General features: G+C 41.7%; 2 protein-coding genes and 1 long non-coding RNA gene across 6 annotated transcripts in view; 1 reads left to right on the top strand and 2 right to left on the bottom strand.

The window, feature by feature from the left end:
- The first annotated feature begins 50 nt into the window (after nt 1-50).
- Nucleotides 51-16,171, top strand: trpv1 (transient receptor potential cation channel, subfamily V, member 1). 2 transcript variants are annotated; one of them, XM_085288411.1, is made up of 16 exons: nt 51-245; nt 2,596-2,821; nt 2,969-3,126; nt 3,222-3,374; nt 3,500-3,637; nt 8,756-9,054; nt 9,253-9,429; nt 9,517-9,672; nt 9,763-9,858; nt 9,963-10,033; nt 11,564-11,729; nt 11,815-11,881; nt 12,064-12,413; nt 12,486-12,607; nt 14,682-14,803; nt 14,885-16,171. In XM_085288411.1, the coding sequence occupies exons 2-16, from the start codon at nt 2,619-2,621 to the stop codon at nt 14,962-14,964; spliced, it is 2,358 nt and encodes a 785-aa protein (XP_085144537.1). In that variant the 5' UTR covers nt 51-245; nt 2,596-2,618; the 3' UTR covers nt 14,965-16,171. The 2 variants fall into 2 exon arrangements, with proteins under 2 accessions (XP_085144537.1, XP_085144538.1); XM_085288412.1 differs by lacking the exon at nt 51-245 and adding an exon at nt 644-800.
- Nucleotides 4,920-6,814, bottom strand: LOC146565342 (uncharacterized). The gene is made up of 3 exons (XR_014894092.1): nt 6,509-6,814; nt 6,222-6,308; nt 4,920-5,521 (listed from the first exon to the last, which is right to left on the bottom strand). It is a non-coding gene; the product is annotated as an uncharacterized LOC146565342 (long non-coding RNA).
- The window catches only part of fam222ba (family with sequence similarity 222 member Ba), a 30,350-nt gene continuing 20,804 nt past the window's right edge, over nt 15,725-25,270 (bottom strand). For all 3 annotated transcript variants that reach the window (XM_085288414.1, XM_085288416.1, XM_085288415.1), the window contains exon 3: nt 15,725-20,613. In XM_085288414.1, the coding sequence (XP_085144540.1) occupies nt 18,893-20,613 (1,721 nt within the window). In that variant the 3' untranslated portion in view covers nt 15,725-18,892. The remainder of the gene's footprint in view (nt 20,614-25,270) is intronic.

The raw sequence follows: 25,270 nt of genomic DNA, 5'->3' as shown, positions 1-25,270 counted from the left end.
AAGTAAAAAAAGGAAGTTGTCTCATGCGAGCTCTGCAGCTACAGCTCACGCTGGTAGGCAGATGCTCCGCAACCACACATTTAGTCACAGGACCAGAGCAGCACTAAATAAAACACACAAGTACATCACATTGAGAACACGAAGAGGCTTGTAAGACGTACAGGAAACTCTTGAGCAGCTTTATGGACTAAAAAAAAAAAACCCCAGAAGACTTACGACCAAAATCTTCAATTTGATTCTTCAGGGTAAGTTTCTCCTTTTTGAAACTTCTGCTTTCATTTTCTGTGGATTTTCTGTGGACAACACGCCAGTGCTCTTCTGCTTCATGCCTGCTTTTTTGTTCAGCTAAGTGCTTCAGTGGATTATTTAGTTTGTATAAATTCAAAGATAATAAAAGATTTTAACTGTTGTTTTAACACTGCAATCTGCTCTGTAGCGCCTCTTTCCTGAAATCATCAAAAAAAGCCAAGCTCTGTTGTGTTAGGTCAGAAAATACACTGCATTCTCTGTGGTATTTTGTCATGTCCAGTAATGGTCGGTACAGCATCCTTTTAAGCACTCAAGCCCAGAGTAAAGTGCTCTAATTTTCTCAAGGGCAGGTTATCATATTTCCCTCTGCCTTGGTCCTACTATTTCATTTCTCTTAATGCTAAGCAGGCATCTTCAGAGACACAACAGTATTCACACGCCCATGTCTCTGAGGGTGTGTCAATACCTCAGTGGTTTTGACATTAACATCAGATTTTTTTCAAAACTTTTTAAACAAAGGAAACAGTACAGACGACGAAGATTGAAGTCTGGTGAGTCAGCTCGTTTGTTACTGCTTTGATTGCCACTTTATAAAAAAAATGCTTTAGTTCATGAAGAATGTGCTACTGCCGTGGCATGTTGCACTGCTTCGGTATATGGATGGCATGTATGCAGTTAAAGGGATGTTTTTCACAGTTTAGATTGCGCCTCAGTGAGAATACAGAGCAGATTATCTTTATTATTGTAGAGACATGTTTGTGCAGCATTAAAAAAAACATACATGGCTCACATTACTGAGCATCATGGATCAATAAGTCATAAATAATACACCAGGACATAATCACATGATGTCGGAGAGGTTCCTGTACAAGCAGTTTTACAATGAAAACATTTATAGACATGCAAGCTTAGCATTTCTTTCTTTAAAATACTACCGTTTCAGTTGTGCGATTGAAAGCATCTATTTAATTCATCTTTTACATGATGTTCAGCAAAATGTTTTTTTTACCACAACAGATGTTCTTATTCTCAGTTTTTAGTCCGTTGTTGTTTTTTTTGCTGTGTTCCTCCCATGATGTCCATGGGGTATAACACAGTTTCCACTGAATCAGTAATTCCCCATTTTCTGACTCAAAAAGAGGAACAAGAAGCCACAGAAGATTTCTGTACGGTCTCATGGCCCTTAACGCATCTTTCTTTAACATCGGGGCATAGTGTCTGTTTACTATCAGCTGAACTTGGAATCCTTTTAGACTGTGAATGTGTAACCACACTGTAAACCAATTGGTCATGTCACAAAGCAGCAAGCAGCAAGAAGATCGAGTGCTGTGTTTCTACTGTTGTCAAGGAAGTGTTTTAAATAAAAACTCCTTTGTTCCACTGGTTGAGGAAACATCACATGTCTGAAAGCTATGCTCGTGCCATTTAAGACGGATTAGATAAGCCCCTGTGGTAAACATGTTTCCGATTCTGCTGATGCAGCCACGCTACACGCTCTGACCTGAATTATTTACAGTGGCTCATGGCTGTGTTTGTAACCAATTCAATCCAAGCAGTGTAATGACATAGTTTTATATGGTTTAACTTAAATCTTTACTTTGATTCCTCCAATTGTTGTAGATGACTTACTGTGGACACAGATTTGGGTGTACAGTGATTTTATTGCCCTTTTTCTCATGTTTCAAATTTCTGCAGGCTAAATAGGACTCGATTAGTTGCTTTTAGTAGATTTTTTTCAACAAGAAGCACCCAGAGAGAACAAACCTCCACCAAGACAGCCAAGACACTTTTAAGGGAATAATTTGGTATAGTTTGGTATTTTGTAAACAAAATTTTGTAAACAAAATACAAAAATTTGTATTTTGTTATTTTGTTTACAAAATACCAAACTGGTACTTTGTAAACAAAATACCAAACTTGTGTAGGAGAAGCTAACGGATAATAGGTTTGTTATAATATTGATTTTTACAACTTGTAACTAGACGTAAATAACTGACTAGCAGCTCATGCTCTTTCTCTTGACATTACTTTCTTTAAATCTGTAATGCATTTGGGGTTAAATGTAAAAGTGAGGTCAGAGGTTAAATTTTGACATGACACACATACAACCACTACCAAACTTAGTCTCCTTAAAGCTCATAAACCCGGTAAACTACAATTTAAATGAAAATAAAATTTAAAAAAAGCACCAGTAAAATGGTAGTTACTGAGTGTCTTAGTTATTAGGTATTAGCAGTGAAACAGTAACAGTGTCTTGAAAAAAATCTCTACACTTTGTATTGAAAACTCCTTGCAGCACCTCTGTCACTTCTGGATTATGTATAACTGTGTCGTATTTCCATGCAGATCACTGGAGGAAAGGGTGAAAAATGAAGAAATCTGAGATGTTTGGTTTCACTCTGGAGACAGACGACAGGACAGAGGAGGAGAGGTCGCGCCAAAAGATGACTAAGAAAGATGGTCTGGCTTTGAGGTTGAGCCCGGAGGACCCCAAGACACCTATGGACACTGATTACCAGGAAGAAATGGAGAAGACGAAACCTCAGATCAGATTCAATTTCAACTTTGACAAGTGAGCCTCTCCATGCAGTGATAAAATGAAGTTTGCCTCAATATAACACTCATTATAGGATTGGTGCTGGGTATTTTCAAGCCCCAAAGTGCTGATTTAATAACCCTCAGCAACCCAACTGTTACACTTTTTTGGTTTTTTGTATAGAGGGATTCGAGGTGTGGATCAGCATGATAACAGGAGAGACAGCAAGACGTATAACCGTGACAGACTGTTTGAAGCAGTGGCCAGCAGAGATATCAGCAAACTAGATGGCCTTCAAGAGTACTTGCGCCAAAATATGAAGAAACTCTCTGACTCTTTGTGTGAGTGTTGGAGGACCGGTAATGCAACAGCTGCAACTAAAGTAGAACATGCTGACCTATGTGTTAACCACATGGATTTGTGTTTACATCCACAGATCGGTCCTACGGTAAAACGCCCTTAATGAAAGCTCTGCTGCACCTCAAAGATGGCAGGAATGAGACCGTCGAAATGTTGATTGACATTTCAGAGAAGATGGGTGATGTTAAGGAGTTTGTGAACGCAGCCTACACCAACAACTACTACAAAGGTAACAGATTTTCTGTGTCCGGGAGATTTATTTGAAGTCTTTTAACCTTGTCACGATATCCGTATTCCAGTATTTTTTTCCAGTAATGCAGTGGACATGTTTAAATAAGACTCATTTTCTTGCAGGCCAGACAGCTCTGCATATAGCCATCGAGAGGAGAAGTATTTTTTATGTGAAGCTGCTGGTCAGCAAAGGTGCAGACGTCCACGTCAGAGCTTGCGGGAAATTCTTCCAACCACACAAGGGTCCCTACTTCTACTTTGGTGAGCACATGCTGCTGCAGAGAGGAGTTTCCTCATGCAAAGATCATATGCCGACGCAGTGAGTCAGCCAGTTATTTTTGTAGTTTTTAGAATCAGAGCAGAAGTGTGATTTTTTTTTTTTTTGGAAGGAACAATATGATGGCCCAGTTTCCTCGATCAATACTTAATACTCAAATATGTATAGAGGAACAATGTGCAAGTTGTTCAAAGGGAAAGATTGTCCTATTTTTGGACATGCTACTACCTTTCCAAGTTTCTTATTCTTTTGCAAAATGCAGAATTCTGAATTACATGTGAGTACATTAAAAGACCAGTACAGCTTTGAATCTCGAATGAGAAACAAGAGCGAACTCAAGATAAGTAAAGGTTTCCTCGGGTTCCCTTTAACTATGACACCAACTATATTAGTATCCCTATCTACATACTGTTACATAACCTCTGGTACTTATTAAAGACTTAAAAGTCACATATGATACATTTTTCTTTGGCGTGTAACAGTATACTCTTTAATCAAACATAAAATAATTGTTTCAAATGTACAGAATACCTGGAATATTAAGTAAATATGATCTTCATGTTGGCCATAAATTTCACAATTTATAATCAATTAATTATCTCTCTGTAACTCATCTTCCTCTATTACCAGTTTAACAAAAAGATTATTTGGGTCAAACTTGCTCTTCTTTCGGCCAGATAGTTTTTACAAATGCTGATTTTTTTTTTTTTAATCTAGTTAATGGCTAAATCAACGACTTATATTAGCTGATGGTTTCAAGGCGGTTTCACCATATGTGTGTTTTTCTGTTGCTGCCTGGACAGAATTTTTTTCTGCATGAGCAACAAAAGCTTGCTCAAACATCATTGGTCAATGGAAATTTAACTGCAAACACACCACAAAGAAAAACAGAACACTCTTGCTACCAACAGTCTCATCCTTTGCTTAAGGATCCCGAAAATAAATTTTTCCAGTTTTGCATTTGCATCTCTAGCTTCAGAGGGAAGATAGAGATAAAAATGGACAATACGAGTAATGCAGGAATCTTTCCCCCACTGATAGCTTCGTTTGTAGTCCCTAAATCATAGAGGAAACCATGACTGGATTCAAAACTAGTTGTCACAATATAATGCAAGTTACAAAAAAATGTTTCCTCAGCTGCTCGGTGAACCTCAAAAACCAAGCGATGAACTGCAACAGCAGAGGCGGAGCCAGACATTTGAAACACCCGGGGCTTAGCCCAAAAGGATAGTATGCATGTGGGATTTTTTTTTCCCTGGGGGGGGGGTAGAAATGACTGAAAGATTAATTGGCTCTGTTTTGAGTTTTGTTCAAAAAAGAATGACTTCATATAGGGAAAAATATATATCACATGTGCAGAACACCTTAAACTAGTTTTTTAATTAAGCAGCAAGGCAGAACAAAATCAGGGCTGTATCAAGACACGAGGACTAAACCCCAATTCAACCAGACCAAGAACTGATCCAGAATTAAAACAGGACTACAACAGTTCAAAATCAGGACTACTTGGGACTTAACCAAGACAGAACCAGAATCAGAACTAGATGATAGTAGCACTAAAAATCATCATAGACCTGCACTACATTTATTTTTTAATTTTACCAAAGTACAATATTTAGATTGAGAAAGGTTTATATAATTATTTAGCCTTGTTGTGCAAACAAGCCTGCATAACTTAATAAATATAGAATTTGAAAAATAACAAACCTAAAAAGAAACACTAGGTATGAGATACATGAGTACCTATGATACGGTGATACTTTTGGTAAACAACCATTTGACTAACATGTGTGTCTCACCTGCTCTTGTTCATCTCTGTTCTGTCCTCATTCTCCATCTCCCTCTCTGTTCCTCTCTCTCTCTTTGTGCTGACAATCATCAAATATACAGATATTTACAAACTCTTCAGATAAAAACACAAACACTTTTTAATTGTAACATCAAATCAGACTAAATGTTTATTTTTTTTAGATTGAGAAATATAAAAAACATATTTGTTAACTTTAAGAGTAAAGAGAGAAATCGTCTGTATTTCTTAATTGCAAATGGCACCAAATTGTATTCAAAATTGAGCCACACTTATGGAGCTCCATAGTTCTTTTCCTGGTGTTTTGGTTGACATCTCTTGATTTTCCCATGTCACAGAAACAGGCTCTGTGTTTTGCCTTATATGCATCCACAGCTGTGCCACCTGTTTACTCACATGGACTCTACTAACCTATCAGAAGCTTCTTCAGCTCAGAATGGAATCGTCTGGAGTTTTCTTATTAATTAACAATAAACTTAGTGTACATGTACTCCTAAATTTGATGAAAGTGATAAAAAACAGAAAGCTCTGTCTCTCTTTATTGTGACATTTAACTAATTCAAAAGATATTTCAATATTTATCTAAAACAAAAGTTTACTCTAAATTGATGTTGTGCAGTAAAAATGTTTTATGTTTTCTCCCTAAAGTGTAAATATCTGGTTACAAATGTGAATATCCTGCTGTGTACTGAAATTCCTCTTGTTTTGCATACAAATATACTGAACAACATACAAAGCATAATATATAAAATAACATTTACCTGAGTTTTTCTTTGAAAGAACCCTCTAATGTCCATTCTTATATTTCAGTACATAACTGAAACCGATTTAGTCGGGGAGGGTAAGAACTGAAAATATGAAATAAACACACGTAAGCTAAGAATCTCTAAAAAAATAGCATTTGTTCGGCTTTTCATTTCGCCATTTGTTGATTCACTTGAAGAGCAAGTAAAATAATATTGGTCAAGTGATCAGTTTGATATCAATCTTTCGTGATGCACCGTCATATTTACATTATTTGTACGGTACGAATGATTTGCTTTGGTACCTGGTCAAACTTAAGCTCTCCTTAGTATGGCTGGCTCCGTCTCTCCAACAGCGCACTGACGGGCAGCAGCTGCCCCGCCCCCTCGCTCAGTCGCTTAGTGCCTGAGCTTGGATCATACCAATATCAGGGGGGGATTCACGCACAGTCGTAAATTCCCACAGTGTGCACTATGTGCTTCGAATATTGTGTGTACTTTTTGTTTTATACAGTTGTCAGCCAGGCATCTAACTATGAAAAAATTGCACTCCAAAATACCCCGGGCTTCTGACAAAACAACCCGGGCTTAAGCCCAGTAAGCCACCCCCACGCTCCGCCCCTGTGCAACAGCTGGCAAAATTTATTACAGTGCAAGTCTTGAGTATTTAAAAGTAGAATGGGAGGGAGAGCCTTCAGTTTTCAGGCCCCTCTTCTGTGGAACCAGCTTCCAGTTTGGATTCAGGAGACAGACACTATCTCTACTTTCAAGATTAGGCTTAAAACTTTCCTTTTTGCTAAAGCATATAGTTAGGGCTGGACCAGGTGACCCTGAATCCTCCCTTAGTTATGCTGCAATAGACATAGGCTGCCGGGGGATTCCCATGATGCATTGAGTTTTTCCTTTCCAGTCACCTTTCTCGCTCACTATGTATTAACAGACCTCTCTGCATTGAATCATATCTGTTATTAACCTCTGTCTCTCTTCCACAGCATGTCTTTTATCCTGTCTTCCTTCTCTCACCCCAACCGGTCGCAGCAGATGGCCGCCCCTCCCTGAGCCTGGTTCTGCCGGAGGTTTCTTCCTGTTAAAAGGGAGTTTTTCCTTCCCACTGTTGCCAAAGTGCTGCTCATAGGGGGTCATATGATTGTTGGGTTTTTCTCTGTATCTATGAAGCGCCTTGAGGCGACTTATGTTGTGATTTGGCGCTATATAAATAAAATTGAATTGAATTGAATTGAATTGAGCTAACCGTCTTTTCTTAACATTTTGTTAGGAAAGTGGGAAATAGTTACAGTAATTTACAATTTACCAAATTTTGACAAGATCCCCAACACCTCTGGTTAAAATACAGCCACAACCCATGATAGAGCCTCCACCGTCCTTTACAGATGGGTGTAGACACTATTTGTTGTACCTGTCTCTTGAACTCCTCAGTACCACCTCAGTGCCATTTCTTTCTTTCAGATATTGTTCATCTGTTGCAGATAGTCTTTTTTTAGGCCTGCCAGTTCTTTTGTTCTCCACCTATCCAGTTTCTTCAAACTTTTTAAGGACACTTTGCACACCATGTCGACATATGCCAAGTTCTTCGATAATAGCTCTTTGGGAATCACCTTGTTGGTGCAAAAATATTATTTCATGTCTGTCAAACTGTTGTTTTTGGCATTTTTCATAGATTTAACTAAAGAAATTAGAACAAAACATCTCTTTTTGCAGCAGACTAAGTGACAAAGTGCTTAAAGATACAATTTCAAATCGGTTCATTGTTGTCTGGTATGTGCAGACACAACACTGGTTCGTTCCTTGACTTGGGTATCCTTTTTAATGGTTGAATGAGCAATGGTGAATGCCTATAATACAATAGCTGTAATACTTTTGCACAGTACTGTACTGTTCAGTACTGATAGCATGAATTTGTCAGCTTGCTCTTTAATGGTTTGGATTGACTAGACATAGAATGGACCAGCAAAAAAATAGTCCCTTTTGACTGATTTTTAATTTTCAACCCAGTGATGTGATCGTGGCTCAAGAGTTGGGAGTTTGTCTTGTAATCAGAAGGTTGCCGGTTCGAGCCCTGGCTTGGACAGTCTTAGTCGTTGTGTCCTTGGGCAAGACACTTCACCCGTTGCCTACTGGTGGTGGTCAGAGGGCCCGGTGGCGCCAGTGTCTGGCAGCCTCGCCTCTGTCAGTACGCCCCAGGGTGGCTGTGGCTACAATGTAGCTTCCTATCACCAGTGTGTGAATGACTGGATGTGTAAAGCGCTTATTGGTCCTTAGGGACTAGCAAAGCGCTATACAAATACAGGCCATTTACAATTTGATGTAATGTTCTGTACTGAAAGAAGATGGCGCAAAACATGTTTTAAAGCCTTTAAGCACTTATTTTTTAAATCCAGTTACATCTGTGTCAGTTGTTGAGGGCAGGGCTCCATGGTGTAGCCTTTAAACATTTAGTGTTTCACTTCCACTTTCAACACCCTGATTTTGATTCAAAAAAATAAGTAAGGCTGAAATAAAACTTTAAAATATCATCAAATCTTTGTCTGCAGGTGAGCTGCCCCTGTCTCTGGCAGCCTGCACCAACCAGCCCGACGTGGTAGACTTCTTAATGGACAATGAATACCAGCGAGCAGATGCTAAGATGGTAGATTCTCAAGGCAACACGGTCCTGCATGCCCTTGTGATGGTGGCTGACAACTCCAAGTGCAACACAGAATTCATAGTCAGCATGTACGACCGTATCCTAAAGATCACAGCGAGACTGTATCCCAAGGTGCAGCTGGAAAACATTGAGAACAAGAAGGGCCTGACACCTCTCAAAATGGCTGCCCACACTGGCAAGACTGGGGTAAAACACTGCAGTTTGACATTAAGAGTACTACCAAGTGAGAAAAGCAACAGTGAGAATGAAGTGCAGAGCTCCTTTACTACTGACAGGGCAGAAACTATACGTTTTGGTGGGATCTGTGGGTTTCTGGGTTTTCAGAAATAGATCAGACCTTCACAGACTCTCTTTGTTCTAGCTTTCCTTTTTACTTGTCTACAGCTGTTCTCACACATCTTAAGACGAGAGTTCCAAGAGACTGGAACCAAACACTTGTCCCGTAAATTCACCGAGTGGGTTTATGGGCCCGTCCACTGCTCCCTGTACGACCTGGCCTCCGTGGACTCATATGAGGAGAACTCAGTGCTGAAGATACTGATCTACGGCAGCGACATCCCTGTGAGTTCCAGCATCGTGACACCAGTCAGAGCAGTAGTTGCATGCTGTTCGGTTCTCAAATGTGCATCCCTTCCTTTCTCCTCTCAGAACCGTCACGAGATGCTCGAGACGGAGCCTCTGATCCAACTGCTTGAAGAAAAGTGGAATAGGTTTGCCAGTGGAATGTTTTTCTTCAACTTCCTGTCCTACCTTGTGTACTTGATCATCTTTACTCTCCTAGCCTACTATAAGAAAGAAAGCATGGTAAGCTGACTGACACAAAAGAGGTGAGCTGTGCAAGCATCACAGACAGGCCTGTGTTAATGTGGATGATGTTCTCTCTGTGCCCCACAGCCAATGTTTCACATTAACCTCAAGACTGATGATCACCTGTACATTTTAGCTTGGCTGCTGACAGCAGTTGCGAACTGCTACTTCTTTCTCATAGGGGTATGTAGTTAACTTTGTGTTTGTGTACATCTACTTTCTTATATCACCACCTAGTGGAAGTTGTAGTCCAGTAACATGACTGATTACCTCATCTGAATTCCTAGATTATAGATATGATGAGGAAACGACCAAAGCTGGAGACCCTGCTGGTTGACGGATATTATGAGATTCTTTTGTAAGTAGCAGGCATGCTCAAAATTAAAGTTACCTTGTGGAGTTTTCTCACCTCTTTATAATGCAGTATTATTCCTGATACAGAGTCGCAACTTGCATTCGTGCAGCAATCAGCTGAAGCCCCTTTACTACTAACATTTCCTTTTAATAGTTTCAATTGACTGCAGCAGTTGTTGTGATTTAATGATGTCAAAAGTTTGGACACACCTTCTCATTTAATGTGTTTTTCTATTTACATTGTAGATTCTTACTGAAGGCATCAAAACTGTGAATGAACACATATGGAATTATGTAGTAAACAAAAAAGTGTCAAATACCTCAAAACATGTTTTATATTTTAGATTCTTCAAAATAGCCACCCTTTTCTTTGATTACTGCTTTGCACACTCTTGGCATTCTCTCAGTGATCTTCATGAGGTAGTCGCCTGAAATGGTTTTCAAACAGTCTTGAAGGAGTTCCCAGAGATGCTGAGCACTTGTTGGGCCTTTTGCCTTCACTCTGCGGTCAAATCTCATCCCAAACCATCTCAATTTGGTTTAGGTTAGGTGACTGTGGAGGCCAGGCAATCTGGTGCAGCACTCCATCACTCTCCTTCTTGGTCAAATAGGCCTTACAAAGCCTGGAGGTGTGTTTGGGGTCATTGTCCTATTGATAAATAAATGATGCTCCAGCTAAACACAAACCCGGATGGGATGGCATGTTGCTGCAGGATGCTGTGGATGCACTCCGACACCAAAACACCTCCTCCTCCATGCTTCACAGTGGGAACCATGTATGTAGAGACCATCCGTTCACCTTTTCTGCGTCGCACAAAGACACGACGGGTGGAACCAAAGATCTCTAATTTGGACTCATCAGACCAAAGCACAGATTTTCAACGGTCTAATGTCCATTCTTTGTGTTTCTTGGTTTAAACAAATCTCTTCTGCTTGTTGCTTTTCCCTAGTAGGTGTTTCTTAGCAGCTATTTGACCTCTAATCTGCTCTAATCGGTTAACTTGCGATTTCTGAGGCTGGTGATTTGGATGAATTTATCCTCAGCAGCAGAGGTGACTCTTGGTCTTCCTTTCCTGGGGTGGTCCTCATGTGAGCCAGTTTCGTCATAGCACTTGATGGTTTTTGTGAATGCACTTGGGGACACAAAGTTTTTGTAATTTTCCAGAATGATTGAAGGTTTGCAGTGCTGTCGCCAAAGCAAAGGTGGCTACTTTGGGGAATCTAAAAGATAAGACATATTTAGAGTTATTCATAAATTTTTTCTTTGCTACATAATTTCATATATCTTACTTCATAGATTTGATGTATTCAGTTTGTATCCACAATGTAGAAAGTCGTAAAAATAAATAAAAAGCATGTTTGTGTCCAAACATTGGTAAGTTGGTTATATACTTTCTATAGGCATTGTGCTTCTTTTGGGAAAAAATAGGTTTTTCCACAACACTTTGCAAATAAATGGTTTGTGGAAGATGTACAGCACAGTAAAACTCCTCAGCAGTCATGTTAATAGTTATTACAGTGCTGCCGCTGATAGTCTTTTGCAGGGTGTCCTCTTCCTGATCTCCACTGGGCTCCACCTGTTTGGGAGGGATGAGTACCTCAGCTTCCTGGTGTTGTGTCTTGCTCTCAGCTGGGTGAACATACTCTACTTCTCCAGGGGCAACGAGCACATGGGCATCTATAGTGTCATGATACAAAAGGTAGCCCTCGCATGTCACGCAGTTCCACAGAGAAGATAGTAGCAACTGATCCCATCACTGAGGCTCTCTGTCTCCTTGTTTGCAGATGATCCTCAGTGACATCCTGCGCTTCCTGTTTGTCTACATCGTCTTCCTCTTTGGATTTTCAGCAGGTATTATACCCTCTCTAAAAAGGAGAAAGGTTTGCACAAAAACATCTGCATTTTTTGATTCCATTTAAAAAGTTTTACATACAAAATACTCTTTTACAAAAAGAGTATTTTGGGACAGAATCTGCAGCTTGTGTACCCTGATCAGACCTGCTTAACCTGCTGTAACCTGCTTCCTATCACAGCGGTGGTCACCCTGCTCAAAGACCCTACAGCGGACAAGTCTCCTGATAAAGAGCTGAATACAACAAACACCACTAAATCAACTCGTTTTGTCCTTGTTGGTCTTGAGGAGGATTGTGTCAAACCCACCTTCTCAAACATCTCCTACACTACCCTGCAGCTCTTCAAGTTCACCATTGGCATGGGCGACATGGAGTTCATCCAGAATTACAAGTACATAGACGTCTTCTATGTGCTCCTCATCTTCTATATCATACTTACCTACATCCTGCTGCTCAACATGCTCATCGCGCTCATGAACCGCACTGTGGAGAAGCTCACCAATGAGACCACCAGCATCTGGAAGCTACAGGTCAGAGTGTTCAGAGCTGATGTGAGTATATAAGTGAAGTATGCGTGATTTAAATGATGTGACTGCTTTCAGAGGGCTATCACTATCCTGGACATGGAGAGGAGACTGCCCTGTTGCCTGAAGGGTTATTTTCGCTGTGGGGTGGAGAAAAATCTCAACACTGCTACCGGAAAGGACTGCCGACGGTGTTTCAGGTTGGCTTCTATTCAGTTCAGTGACAGCACAGTGGTTAGTCACACATTTTCAAAGGGCTGCAAATGCCCTGGACATTCTAGCTCCAACATAGGGTTGACATTTGTGGTTTAGCATCTTCATAGCTTTTTTTTTAATGAAATCTAAGCTTTTAACCAATACCATCTAATGTTTCTGTCAGTTTTGTTGACAAAGACAACATGTTAGCAAGCAGACATTAATAGATACCACAAAGATCAACATGAAGCTTCTTCCTTCTTGAATGCTACGCCCTTACCTTAACCCCTACTGGAGATAGAGGCCTCATTTTTTCCAATGACATATTGGCATAGGGCAGGGTTGGAAATCTGTTGATTGAAGTCCCAGCTTCCTGAAGGCTGCAGCTCTTGTACATTCCTAGTTTAAACATGGCAAAAAGTTTCAAATAAAGAAAGATTTATAGTTTATAGTTATATTTATTTATTTATTTTATTTTATTTTTTTTTGGGGGGGGGGGGGGGGGGAAGAGAAGACACACTTATATAGATATCAAAAGCTCACGTGTCAAATATGATACATTTGGTGTTACAGGGTTAATAAGGCTGTCTCAGGCACATCAGTGAGCCCAGCGGCCACACCCATCTGCTGTTAAAGCCTTTCTTTTATTAGGAGCATCAGTCCAGAAGAATTTTTTTTTTTAACTGTGAGTCATGCAAAGTTACTCTAATGAAGTCCAAGAGTGAAAATATAGAGCTGCACACGATTATAATACAGGAAGTTCCTTTAGTTTTCATCTAGCAGTATTACAAAATCAAATGTTTCATTCTGCATTTATGTTTACTTAACGACGGGTTGCAACACCTCGTCGTTAAGGAGGTGTTATCAAGACGCGGTTTGATAACCATTAGAACAGTTTTTGGGTTTTTCCAAGAATAGCTGAACAGGCAGAGACCACCTTCACTAGCTTCTGATGCACACGCAGTCATTTTGTTCAATAAGGTGAAATATGACAGATACCACTCAGCTCAGAAAAGAGCTTCAGTGGTTTTTCCTAGTAGTTTTCAGGGGTAACAAGTTATTTGTCAATTATTGTTGTTCCAATCAGCCTCATCTGCACTTTGCATTTATTGCACACCAACATACTAAACCAGCTGAACATGGATAATTTAGCACAAAGCACTATGATGCCAAATGCAGCCTCACAAGTTATGGAGGCCCTGTTGGGTCAAAGCTTTTTCTCTTAAAATGTAAAAAAAAAAACAAAAAAACAAAACACTACTACATGGGTCTGCATGTCCTGTGTCATTCTTGCTTTTCCCCTGCTTTACAATTGTCCTTGTCCAAGAAAGACTAAAAATGCCTGACATAAATAATGACTATAATCTAACTTAGTCTAACTTTGAATTATTTCAGCTGACATGATGTTCAAATGTTGCATTTACTTTACTAAATTTGTTAGTTTGATCACTACAACGTGCATTAGCACTAGTTGGCTTCTGTGGCTGCAGAAAAACAAAATCTAGAAAACTGGCTGTTAGTGAGCTGCGGCTTGAACTCGCTTGCAGATAAATCCAGACATGTATAAAGACAGGAGAAAAGAACGCGTTTGGGTATTGAATACATAATTATTAGAGTTATTAGTCATACATTTGGCTACGTTTCAGTATTGGCTATATTATTTGTGTTCAGCTGTGCTAAATTGAACCTCTGCATGTGTGTCAGTCTTTGTGGGTTTGTAGTGGGTTTCCTGGTGACAGGAAGGATGATGTATGAGGTCTAATATTAGACTTATTATCTGACTTTATTGGCCAGGTTTTCATATTAAGATTCTTCATATCAAGGAGTATAAAATCCCTTGCATGAAACTGATCACCACTCTGCTGCTCACAATAAAGGCTGATAAAGGCCAACTTCATCAAGGCACAGTAACAAAGGAGAAACAAAGGTTTAGCATTGAAGAGTTCATCCAAGACGCGGCTGTGTGAGCATAATCGATTGATGCACAGTACACCATGTTGTTCGCTAATTTTGTTGACAGCTGATTGATGTGTCACACGGCAGACAGTAATTGGAGCATGTGTCCTCTTGTCTCCTCAGAGTGGAGGAAGTCAACTGGAACAAATGGAACAGCAACCTGGTCAAAATCGATGAGGATCCCGGCTGTTGGGAGCGTGTCCAGCAGCCAGGCACTGAAACCCCGCCTAGGAGCCAACAAAGAGGTGCGGAAACATGAATTCATGGATTTGTGTGAGGGAGGAAAGTAATTCGAGTCCACTAACATTTTCCTGCTTTACCCACAGGGAGGAGCTGGAGAGGCTTATTCATGGATGGCAGTAGGCGGTGGCAGGCGTACCAGTCCACAGAGATGACACCGGTCTAACAGAGAGCTGCTCTCTGGCTACTCAGCCTGACTGGCTGTTTTACTTGCCCAATAATTTTAACAGACATGGATAATCTACTTTACTGACTGAATGATACCCCAGTGTAACCTTCCCAAGAAAACCTTGTGGACACTTTGGGTTTGACTGACAACAGTGTAAAACAGCAATATTTATCAGTATTGAACGCCAGGCAGTGTTGTGCAAATAGCAAAGAAATTTTAAAGCAAACCTTTAAAGCAGAACATTTAATCCAGCGGCTTCTTCTACATGCTGCTCCTGCACGTCAACTGGATGCACATCCTCTGCTCAAAGGCCATAACCTGCTGGCACCTCTGGTATCGCTCGAAAACCTTCGTGGAGTAATGCCACTCACCAAGGTGCTGATCCTTCCCTCCCACTGTGTGCCCTTTATACTAGGCCCATTTTCATCACAGCCAGACAAGCTAAATCTACTGCGACCAGATCAGTCCCACAGATTTCACAGCTTGCTTTGTCTACTCCACTTCCTGTTCCGGCCTGGATAAATGGCATGAAGCGGCAGCAATTGGTGTAGCAATCACCACCTTTGGCTCTACCTGTCACAGTTACAAATGTGGCTTAGACAAGCCTTTAGAAACACCGAGTCGCTTCTAGGGCTGATTATGAGAGAGACAAATGTGTGTGTGTGTGTGTGTGTAGCTACCTGAACTGTCACAGAGGATGACAAGAGCTAGGCTGCCTGCTGTTAATTTAGACAAATTAATGTTCAAGCGAACTGAGTTCAAAGCATAAATTAGAACTTTATTTTATTATTACAATATTACAAAAAGAGTAGCACAACTCTCACGCTCTTGCCTCTTATCTGTCGTACAGAATGACACAAAAGAAAGGCTCGTGGACCTTCTTCCATTTCACAGCAACAGTACAAGAAATAAAGAAAAAAAATAAAATTTTAAATAACAAGCAAATCAAGTATTATAAATAGTCACAACTGCAAACTGAAGCTTTGAAAGATTGTGGGGAGGGGAGGGAGAAGAAAAAAAAATTGTTACAGCTCAAAAAACTACACATTGCTAAAAATATATAATTACAAAATATTACTCATTTTCCTCACTTTACATAATAAAGAATATCTAAGGAATTGCTCTGCCTATTCAACAAAACTTCATTAAAGTAAAAAGTCAAAAAAAAAAAAGAAAAGCAAAATAAAATTGCTGTTTCTGTGGATCCTTACCATTGCCTCTTCCTTCTTATTTGGGGTTTTCATTAAACCATGCTCATTTTCAAAGGAAAGTCCAAGGACCAAACACTTAAGGCTTTTTAAGGGTCATTAGGGGGTTAGGAGAACAAAACATGGGTGCCATTGCGTTATATCTCACACACACACTGTCTACTGCACACACACACACACACTCACCCTTAACCGTTCCCACATCCACAGGCAGCATTCATACACAATCATTAAACTTTAAAGTTACAGTAGTCTAGTAGGTAAGCCAGTGTACAATAAAATAAACAATGCATTTGCTGTTTCACTTAAAAGTCGGGCTTCGTTTACCTCCGAGTGCTCTTGCAAGTGATCAATTTGGTCTTTTCATTTCAGCATCAGTAGCAACAACATGTAACTCTGTTTGCTGAGGTGCCCATTGTTGGGACCACAAATCTAGCTAGGCGTGTAGTGAGTTCCTACGGGGCATTGACGCGGATTTCATCTACTTCAGAGACTTTTGTCTGTGCCTTTCAATACCTTCAAAACAAATCATCTCAAACATTCAAGTAAACACATTTGTCATAGATACAAAGACGATCTGAAAAGGACACGAACTTTAAAAATGGCACCGCTTCCTAACAGTGTGTCCTTGTTAACCTGACTTTGGTCGCTTTTAAAAAGGTAGGAGTAAATTTTATCACAACCTTCCTTGTCATAAACATTTCACAATCTTGCTGCCAAACGTGGCACTAACGCAGTCTGTTATGCCTTTATTTCTTTTTCTCTTTTTTCTTTCCTTTGTAAACACCTGAATTCATTGCAGCATGTGAAGCAGGACCAAGCATCAAAGTTTTTCAACTTGTTTGCTCCCTCTTGGAACTTAAATATGTAAAAACAACCTGATTACAGACTTCCTTAAGTGACGGAGAGGTATCGATCTTGAAGAATCCTATTATACAAATAATGACATTTAAAAAGAAGGAGAACCCCTTTGTGCATGTGTGCATACTGCAAGCTTTGCCCGAGGCCTATTCCAGAAAGCAGATTTAACCAAACTTTGAGGTTTGTTAACTTTGACATGCTGGATCAGTCAGTTGGCATAACCGACTCTGTGACTCTAACCTGCAGGTTCTTTTTAACCTCCTATTATCCAGCAGTGAATGCAGAGTTGAGAGTTAGGATACTATCTGGTTGAATATTGACTTTGTTGTCCGAGGACTTTCTTCCTTTCAAGACTATCGATCTGGACATACAGCGATCCGTGGACATGGAAGAATAAAATCTATTGCATGCTACATGGTCTTCCGTTATAACTCTGTAGACAGGATGGCAGCTGTCAGGTTCTTAACCACTTTCTCGACACTAAACTGCATATTGGCATAATCCCTGTTTAAATAAAAAAAATCCTCTGCATGAAGCTTGTCCTGTTTATTGGCCATACTATCGTTTATAAGGTACATACTTCGAGTATTATTATCATATCTCATGATATATCCTATTTTATCACAGCGGCATAACATGGTGAAGATGACTGAGGGAGGATGATTGCGTACCTGCTGAAACCAGCTTCTTAAACCAAGCTACATGTAGTTCAGAGTGAGTCTTTGAGTCTTACAGACTGCAGACAGTCCAAAAGTGTTCCCATAGCATGTGAAATATGCACACATGCTGAGGTCAATATATGCTACTGAGCGAATGCAACAAAGCTGTCTTAAAAGGTACAGTCAGTTTTTTTACTGCAAATCATTACAATACACTTTGACGTTACAGTAATTAAATGCCATCATATCTGTTTGATCCATATTCCAATATTCCACTGCTGTTTCCTGTATTTCAGCCTTCAGATATTGTAGCCAATAAAAGGTAGGATTCCAACTTCCATTAAAAAAAAATAAGTAAAATTCAAGCTGAATAAAATGTGGCTTTAAAAAAAAAACGAAAGAAAGAAAAAAAGAAAAATGTGACAGATTGACAAACATTCATATTTCCATTTAAAGTGGAAGATTTGCTCTTTATTTACCCGTTGCCATAGTGATTGTTGGACTCGAAGCTCCACTGATAACTGCTTTTTTTTTTTTTTTTTTTTTTTTTAATATTACCTAAGCTGACTGACCCAGCTGCACTTCATCAACTCAAACTAACTAAACCTGCTTTCTGGAACAGGTCCCAGCTGGACTCTGTTATACTTCACTAACTGATGGCTTTGCATTGAAGCACGGTCATCTCTCTCTCTTTTGTCCTGAAGTGACTGCGTTTAATCATCGAAATGAAACTAATTTAATGAACCTAGTCGGAGCCAAAAAATTTCCTGACATGATCCTGTTACAGGAAGAAGAAAAAAAAATCTATCAGCAGATGTTTTTTCAGAGAGGGATCTGTTTTTCTTTCTTGCATGCATAAGGAAACTTTAGTGGCAGGTCTGAAGTAGAAATGACACAGGATCACTTGAGATCCAGGCACGTAAATTGACAAGTATCATCAAGGGAAAAAAGCAGGTAATAAACAGTATGAAGTGCCAGTTAGAAGCCCTCGTTAACAAACCTAGAATTAGCAATTGATCACTTGCAAGATTAAACAAACAAACAAAAAAAACCTACTGATCTTCATTAAATATATTAATTTACCCTCTTTAACATTAGCAGTCATTTGCTTAAGTTATAAGTTGAGTTTTATTCATGTTTCCTTTCTTAAGACTAAACAAAGGGTGCTGATAACAGTTGTGGAGACAAGGCCATAGCTTATCTGTACCCTGGGTGCTGGATGAGAGCGGTTCTGCCATCCCCAACCTCTGGACCTACCCTGCTCAGAGGGGGCCTGTGCATCTTGCCCATCAACCCTAGATTCTGATCGCGGAAATAGGGCGTCTGAAAGTCCCCACCCAAGTAATCTGCTGTTTGCATCAGATTAGTCTGGGCGGAGGAGGAGGAGGAGGAGCTTGATCCTAGCCGGTAATGGGGAGCCCCAGGGGGCCCACAGTCTAGCGTGGTGCACCCTCCTGGGCCTGCACCGTGGAATGGCATGGCTATGTCCTGAGACCCGGAGCTGTCACTGTTGGGTGTGGGTAGGATGCTGCTGTTCCAAATGTGCGACTGGAAGTAGTGACCGTTAGTGTAGTGGGCCATGGGGCCGGGCATGCCATTGTTGTTAACAGGTGGGGAGGGGGTGGGCCTCTCTACGGGAGGTTTTAGTGAGTAAGGCTGACCCACGCACACCTCTGCAGGGTAGCCCATGCCCTTAAAATGGAAGGTGGCGTCCCTGGAAGGCTGCTTGCAGAGGTGGCTCCCCCCATTCTGAATGTGGGGTACATGAGCCAACTGATGTTGATTCCAAGAGCGCATCTTCTGCTGCTGCTGCGTGGTGTGTTGTAGTTGCTGCTGCTGATTCTGATGTGGATGCAGTTGGTGCTGCTGCAGCTGGTGCTGCTGCTTGAGATCAGTGTGGTTGGAAGGCAAGTGGTTCATAGCAGCCACACTGGGTGGAGGGTGAGCTCCCACTGGGGCTGTGGCTTTCTCTTGAGAGCCAATGATGCAGTTGGGTGGGGGGAAGCCAGGGGTGGCAGGGTTACTGTGCATGGAAACCCTAGAACAAGCGCTGATAAGCAGGTTGCGACTGATGGGGCTGGGGTTGGCGATCTGGCCCTCACACATGGAGGTGGTTCCTGCACCCTGGGCCCGAGCTTGGCAGAATTGGTTGATCTGATGTACGATGGTGTTCAGGTCAGCCTGGCGGCCCTGGTGCAGACCAGCAGCCATAGAGAGTGGAATGGTTGAGGTAGAGACAGTAACATTAGGTGGTGCATCGCCATCAGGAAGCTTTCTGCTTCCCTGCAGGCCAGGTGGAGGCTGCTGCTGCTGCTGCTGCTGAAGGTGCTGCTGCTGGAGCATGACAGTAGGTGGCCCCTGTGTTTGCCCGAGAGCTGGGTGCTGAGACTGAGTCTGGAGTCTGGCTGGGCCCTGAGGGTGCTGGGCCATTGGGGGAGGCTGTCTGAGACTCTGGGTGTGCACCTGCTGCTGGGGAAGGGGTATATGCACAGTCTGAGGGGGGTCCTGCGGTGGAAGGGGTAACCTCTGCTGGGGCCGGGGAAGGTTCTGCACCTGGTGGTTTAAAGTGCTGGTTGAAGCCACCTGATAGGGTCCCGTAAGGGGGTTCATGATGACGTCAGGGTGCAAGCGAGCCCGGCTACCGTCAAAATCTTTTAGGATGCCTTTGACAGTGGGCACCTTGATGATGGCGAGGAGGCCTGTCTTGGCACTGGCCTGAGAGGAAGGATAAGGGCTGTAGCGCTGGCCTGACGTATCCAGCCCGTTGACAGTACGGCGCACGTGGTTCCTCTGGGGGACCTTGACACTGTTGGGGAAGATCTTAATGGTGAGGGGGTTGTTGGCAACCTTCTTAGCATATGCATCCAATTCTGCAGGGGTTGGAAACGGAGCGGATCTCATCCTTTGTGTGGTGTCCCCTGAGGTGAAGAACAGGATAGATCGGAGGCAAGAAGCAGAAAGCAAAAGGAGACAGAGGGTAGGGGGAAAAAATTAGAGAGAGACATTAGGCAGCAGGCCAAAATCTAGAATGAAAAAAACCCCTACAACTTCAGAAGAGGAAGCTTGAGATATGCTTAATGATAACTTTTGTCTTCATGCTGTGCTCTCCCATGTCAAAGTCCTTCATTCATCTTACTTATCCTTTATACCACTTACCTTCTACCAGTCTCTCCTCATGGCCTAGATTTTCTAGAGCATGAAAACAGATCTCAGAATAGGTGCAGGAGTCTAGTTTCAACTCAGACCACTTAAATCACCATATGCTGAAAGGTTATTATAGATTTTTTTTTAAACCACTGATGCCAAAAACATGTTTCCTACCCCAGCTTTAATTCAGGTAGAAATGTATATGGCACAAAAGAGCACATCAGTTGAAATCAGAGTAGCTGAGTGAACTTGATTTGGAACGCACTCTCATATTTCATACTTGCCTGTTTTTCTCCTAAACCCCCCGTCTCAAAGAAAAAGATTTCCAATCTGAGTCTCTGCAGAATTATCGGTGCCGACACATTCCCAGTCTAAAATCCAATTTGGTGGTATCATTGGGGACTTTGAGGTCAGGAGCTTTTAGTGGCCTTAATTGACGCATTATCTGGGCAAAGAATAAGAATGCATCTGAGGGGTGGGCTGTGCCGCTTGCTACTAAAAAAAATATCACAAGATAAACAGAAAAAAAAGGCTGTGATGGTCCCCTGTGGCTGGCAAGGGGAGAAGGAAAAAAGAGAGAGCGAGATAGACGCAGAGAGCACAGCTCCATGACAGCAGACAAGTAATCAGACACAGAAGCAGCGTCTCTGATCTGTGGGAACACCTCCCAGGCCTCAGCTCGCAGACATTTGTTACACCTGCTAAGCACTGTGGCTAAATTTAACAATGCCAAAGTGACAATGTGAGCACGATTGTGTGTTTGTGTATGCGTGAAGCTCCTTTTAAAAAATTTGTGACAGGATCGTGCAGGTGCTGGCTTGCGCAACAACCGCTTGTGTCCATTTTCAGCCTCGGTGGATGTGACTGCTCGCATCTTTCTAACACACTGATCTCACTTCCACAAAAAAAAAAAAAAAAAGGCTTCTGTCCCTGCTGTCCTCCACCATGCTACCCCCATCACCTCAGCCCTGCCAGCCTGACCTACTTCCACCACACCTCTCTGACTGATGGACATGAGTGGAGCCGATGTGTGAAGAGAATCGCTGCTCTGACCGGTCTCTGAGCTCCATTTAATTCCCTCTTTCATCCTGTTTGAGGAGGGGGGGGGATTTTCAGCTCAAGTAAAACACGTCTTTATAGCACACTGGCTACTCCTCTGTTGTTGAGTGAGCAGTAATTTTAAAAGTCTGAAATTCTGGCAGAGGTCTGCTGTTTCAGGCAGCCATGGTCTCACAGCGGGAGGACTGGACATGTGGGATGAGGCACGGAGCTGAATGGAGGGCGCTGACACGGCGGCACCAAGAGTTGTGCCAACTGGCTAATTAATTCGAGCTTTATTTGTGAACAGGAAACAATGGGCAGCGATGTGCGGGGCCGGCATAGGGCGGCACACAGGGGGCGGCTGTAACTAAGCATTCAGCCTGCTGATGGCAGCCTCATTAATGCAGGGGTCTGGGCCAAAGAGCTGGAGCTTGACACCCACCATCACTGAGGCCTAATGTCTGTCACTGAATAAATGCCAGGGTAAGCAAACACAGATAAATGAACACTTACACAGGAGCACACAGACATGATGAGCAGAGGTTTCACCTGTCAAATACAGGAAATGATTAATGAGCCTGCAAAAAACAAAACAAAAAAAAACAAAAAAACCCAAAGGAAGTTTGATCATAACACAAATAAAACCTCACTCCGTTTTTCCAGTAATTAGTAGGTTACCTTTACTACAGAGTGCAAAGAGTATAAAGGAGTATGCATTAATAAATGCAAGTTGTTTGCTCTCTGTGTTCAGTTTGGAAGATCTTGGCACAGCCTCTGTGGTCTGCAGCTGCTGTCAAAACCTCATGTCAGTGTAGCTGTAGAAAGGGTTGTAAGTGGGTGGGAAGTGAGTACATCATCTGTTGCGATGAATAAAACATCTTTTATCATTTTACGGGGATGGAATCTTCTATTTGATACCAAGATTGTGCACAGCATGACAGAATGTTATGCTTTTCCTTACATTCTGTCATATATGTTGGCCAAAGTTTTAAAAACACGAATGTCAGCACACATGAAGGTAATCCCCGTGAGCCACGAATCAGGCTTCAAACTGCTCTGCATGCTCCAGTTGAGTGTTTTTTCTACTCTTGGCTCTGTGTGATGTCAGTCGATGATATCCCAATCACACTTTGAAGCATGAAGCAGCCACACCCACCTGTTGTTGGCGACATCTTTGAAAGAGACGCAGCCATTCACAAGAGAGCTGGTTTTCTTGTTGTTTCAGATAGAAGATGAATGGCACTGAGGTCATGCAAAATTACTGGAGTTAATAGATGTCCACAAATAAAAATAAGGAGATGGAAATAAAAATAATAACCCTGCTTTTTAATAACTACAGCACATCTAAATGCAAAATCACTTCATGTTTTCTGTGCAGGCTTCTAGACTAGTTCACATGAGAGATCCAAATAGAACGAAGGTAAAATACATGCAATTTTAATAAAAACCTTAAATTGACAAGAAAAAGTGTATTTTTTCATATTTCTATGCAGGGGAAGAGAACTGTTTCTTTTAGATTGAAATCTACAGCAAGAAAAAAATTAAAACAAACAAAAAAATACTAACCCACAGACATGTAACTGCCTACAGTGTTATTTCTTTGCCACTGGCATTTGTGTAATGAGTTTTATACTTAAGTTGTAAGATTCAGGCAAGTAGCAAAGAAAGCACTGCCAATGGAAAGTGACCAATCCATTAAATTGGAAAAGGGATTATACATTGTTAACACAGCTTAGGCTGACATTTTGGGGAGGGCGGAGGGAAAAAAAGGCAAATCAGGATAAAGGGTTTAACAGCACCGCTGTAAAATGTGTAATGAAATCGGTAAATTACTGTTTAGAGCAGCTTCCCCACTAACAGTGGATAAAATCGACCTCTCGCTGTTTACATCTGCTTAAGGCTCCTGGCAGCTGTTGATTATGGGTTCTAGTAAGCAAGTGTAGCTTATTAGCATTTCAACCTTAACCTGGAACCTGGATTAGTTGAAGGGCTTAAAGCATCAAGGGAGGGTTAATGAGGAATATGAGTGAAGTTTGTAGGCGGCTGCTGGTGGCTGCAAGCACATCATCTCTCAGATCTCCAGCTAAGCACGTTTCCAGGGAGGGAGCAGGGGAAAGAGGGCAGTCTGGCCGCGCGCTAATTATCCCACTGCAAGCGAGCTAGTTGGAACACAAGTGCACAGTCAGCAGGCACTAATTAGGGTTTCTTTTATTCAAACTACTGTTTTTATTGAACAAGGTTTAAGCAGCAGGGAGCAGGGGCTCATGCTGCTGTAAATTGCATTTTTCACACAAGAGCAGGAAATTAGGTCTGAAGCTTCGGCATCAAATTAGACATGAGTTTGGTTTCTCACGTGAAGAGACCTCCCTACATTTTTGCCGAGTTATGAAGAGAGCATAACCTTCAAAGAAAATGAAAACTATTATGAGGAGAGGAGGAAGAGAAGGTTGCTTTTGATCTCAGTGGGGACTAAGATGTGAGAATCAGCCAAGTGGCCCAGCTGTACTCACAGTTTGTTCTGCCTGTGAGATGTGAGGACCAAGGGCCACTTCCTGGTACTTGAGTCATCCTGCCTGGAGGATGAGCAGTTTTCTTCGTGACCCGCTGTCTCTTAGCGTACCTGATCTGCTCCTCCGACAGTCTTTACATTTCACAGCCGTCATCTGTTAGCAGACACTCCCTGATGATAAATAGAGCAGCTGCCCTGGCCTTGCCTCTGACAGCAGCCTGCAAGCTCGTAACTTTAAATGACTCTCCAGTGCGCAGATTCCCCCGCAGGAGGAGAGGCAGGGCACAGCCAGCCTGGCGTTTTGGAGCTCTTGGTGATTATTGAGTGGTGGGAAAGTGTCAAAGACAAGATTGTGTTACACAAGACTCGGCATTAGGGAGCACCGAGTAGCTGAAAGGCTCGAGCTCAAGAATAGCAAAACAAATAGGAGCTAATTATGTAAACCTCCCATCTGAGCTTTTTTTTCCCCCTTTTTCTTTTTTTGCAAGGACTTGTCAGTGCACTGAATAAAGATTTCAAGTAACAACCAGTCTATGAATTTCACCTAAAAGCAGTCGAGCACATCTCTCACGGAGTCAAGCTGTCAAATTATCTTCTGTGCTGGGTAAGCGATAGAAGCTCTGGAGAGACAGTGAACTCTGTGGACAGCCAGCAGGGAGACGGTGGAGCATTACTCGAGGGTTCAGGCCTGACAACTGCTAAGACTGCTAACATGCAGGAGGTGAGCTACAGGTGATAGATTATGGGTGGTAAAAGAGGCAAACCAGAGAGAGCCTATTTCTTTTCAAATTCACTTTTTTCATGGCACTTTGATAAAAATGATACAGTTCACATGACATTCGGGTCGGCGCCTGTTTGACTAACAGATGAAAAGCATT

The sequence above is a fragment of the Mchenga conophoros genome, linkage group LG10, assembly GCF_057382185.1.
Source record: "Mchenga conophoros isolate Kocher_MC1m ecotype Shallow Benthic linkage group LG10, M_conophoros_male_GT1.1, whole genome shotgun sequence".
In the NCBI taxonomy this organism is placed as follows: Eukaryota; Metazoa; Chordata; class Actinopteri; order Cichliformes; family Cichlidae; genus Mchenga; species Mchenga conophoros.
Note: the sequence above shows the minus strand (reverse complement) of the source record. Positions and strands in the feature narration are given on the sequence as shown.

What these genes read in the sequence shown, in the direction of transcription:
- trpv1 (XM_085288411.1), top strand. Translation starts at nt 2,619, where the DNA reads ATGAAGAAATCTGAGATGTTTGGTTTCACTCTGGAGACAGACGACAGG. An exon ending in ACTATAAGAAAGAAAGCATG is followed by an intron (nt 9,673 to 9,762) that starts GTAAGCTGACTG and finishes TGTGCCCCACAG; the next exon opens with CCAATGTTTCACATTAACCT. An exon ending in GCCTAGGAGCCAACAAAGAG is followed by an intron (nt 14,804 to 14,884) that starts GTGCGGAAACAT and finishes CTTTACCCACAG; the next exon opens with GGAGGAGCTGGAGAGGCTTA.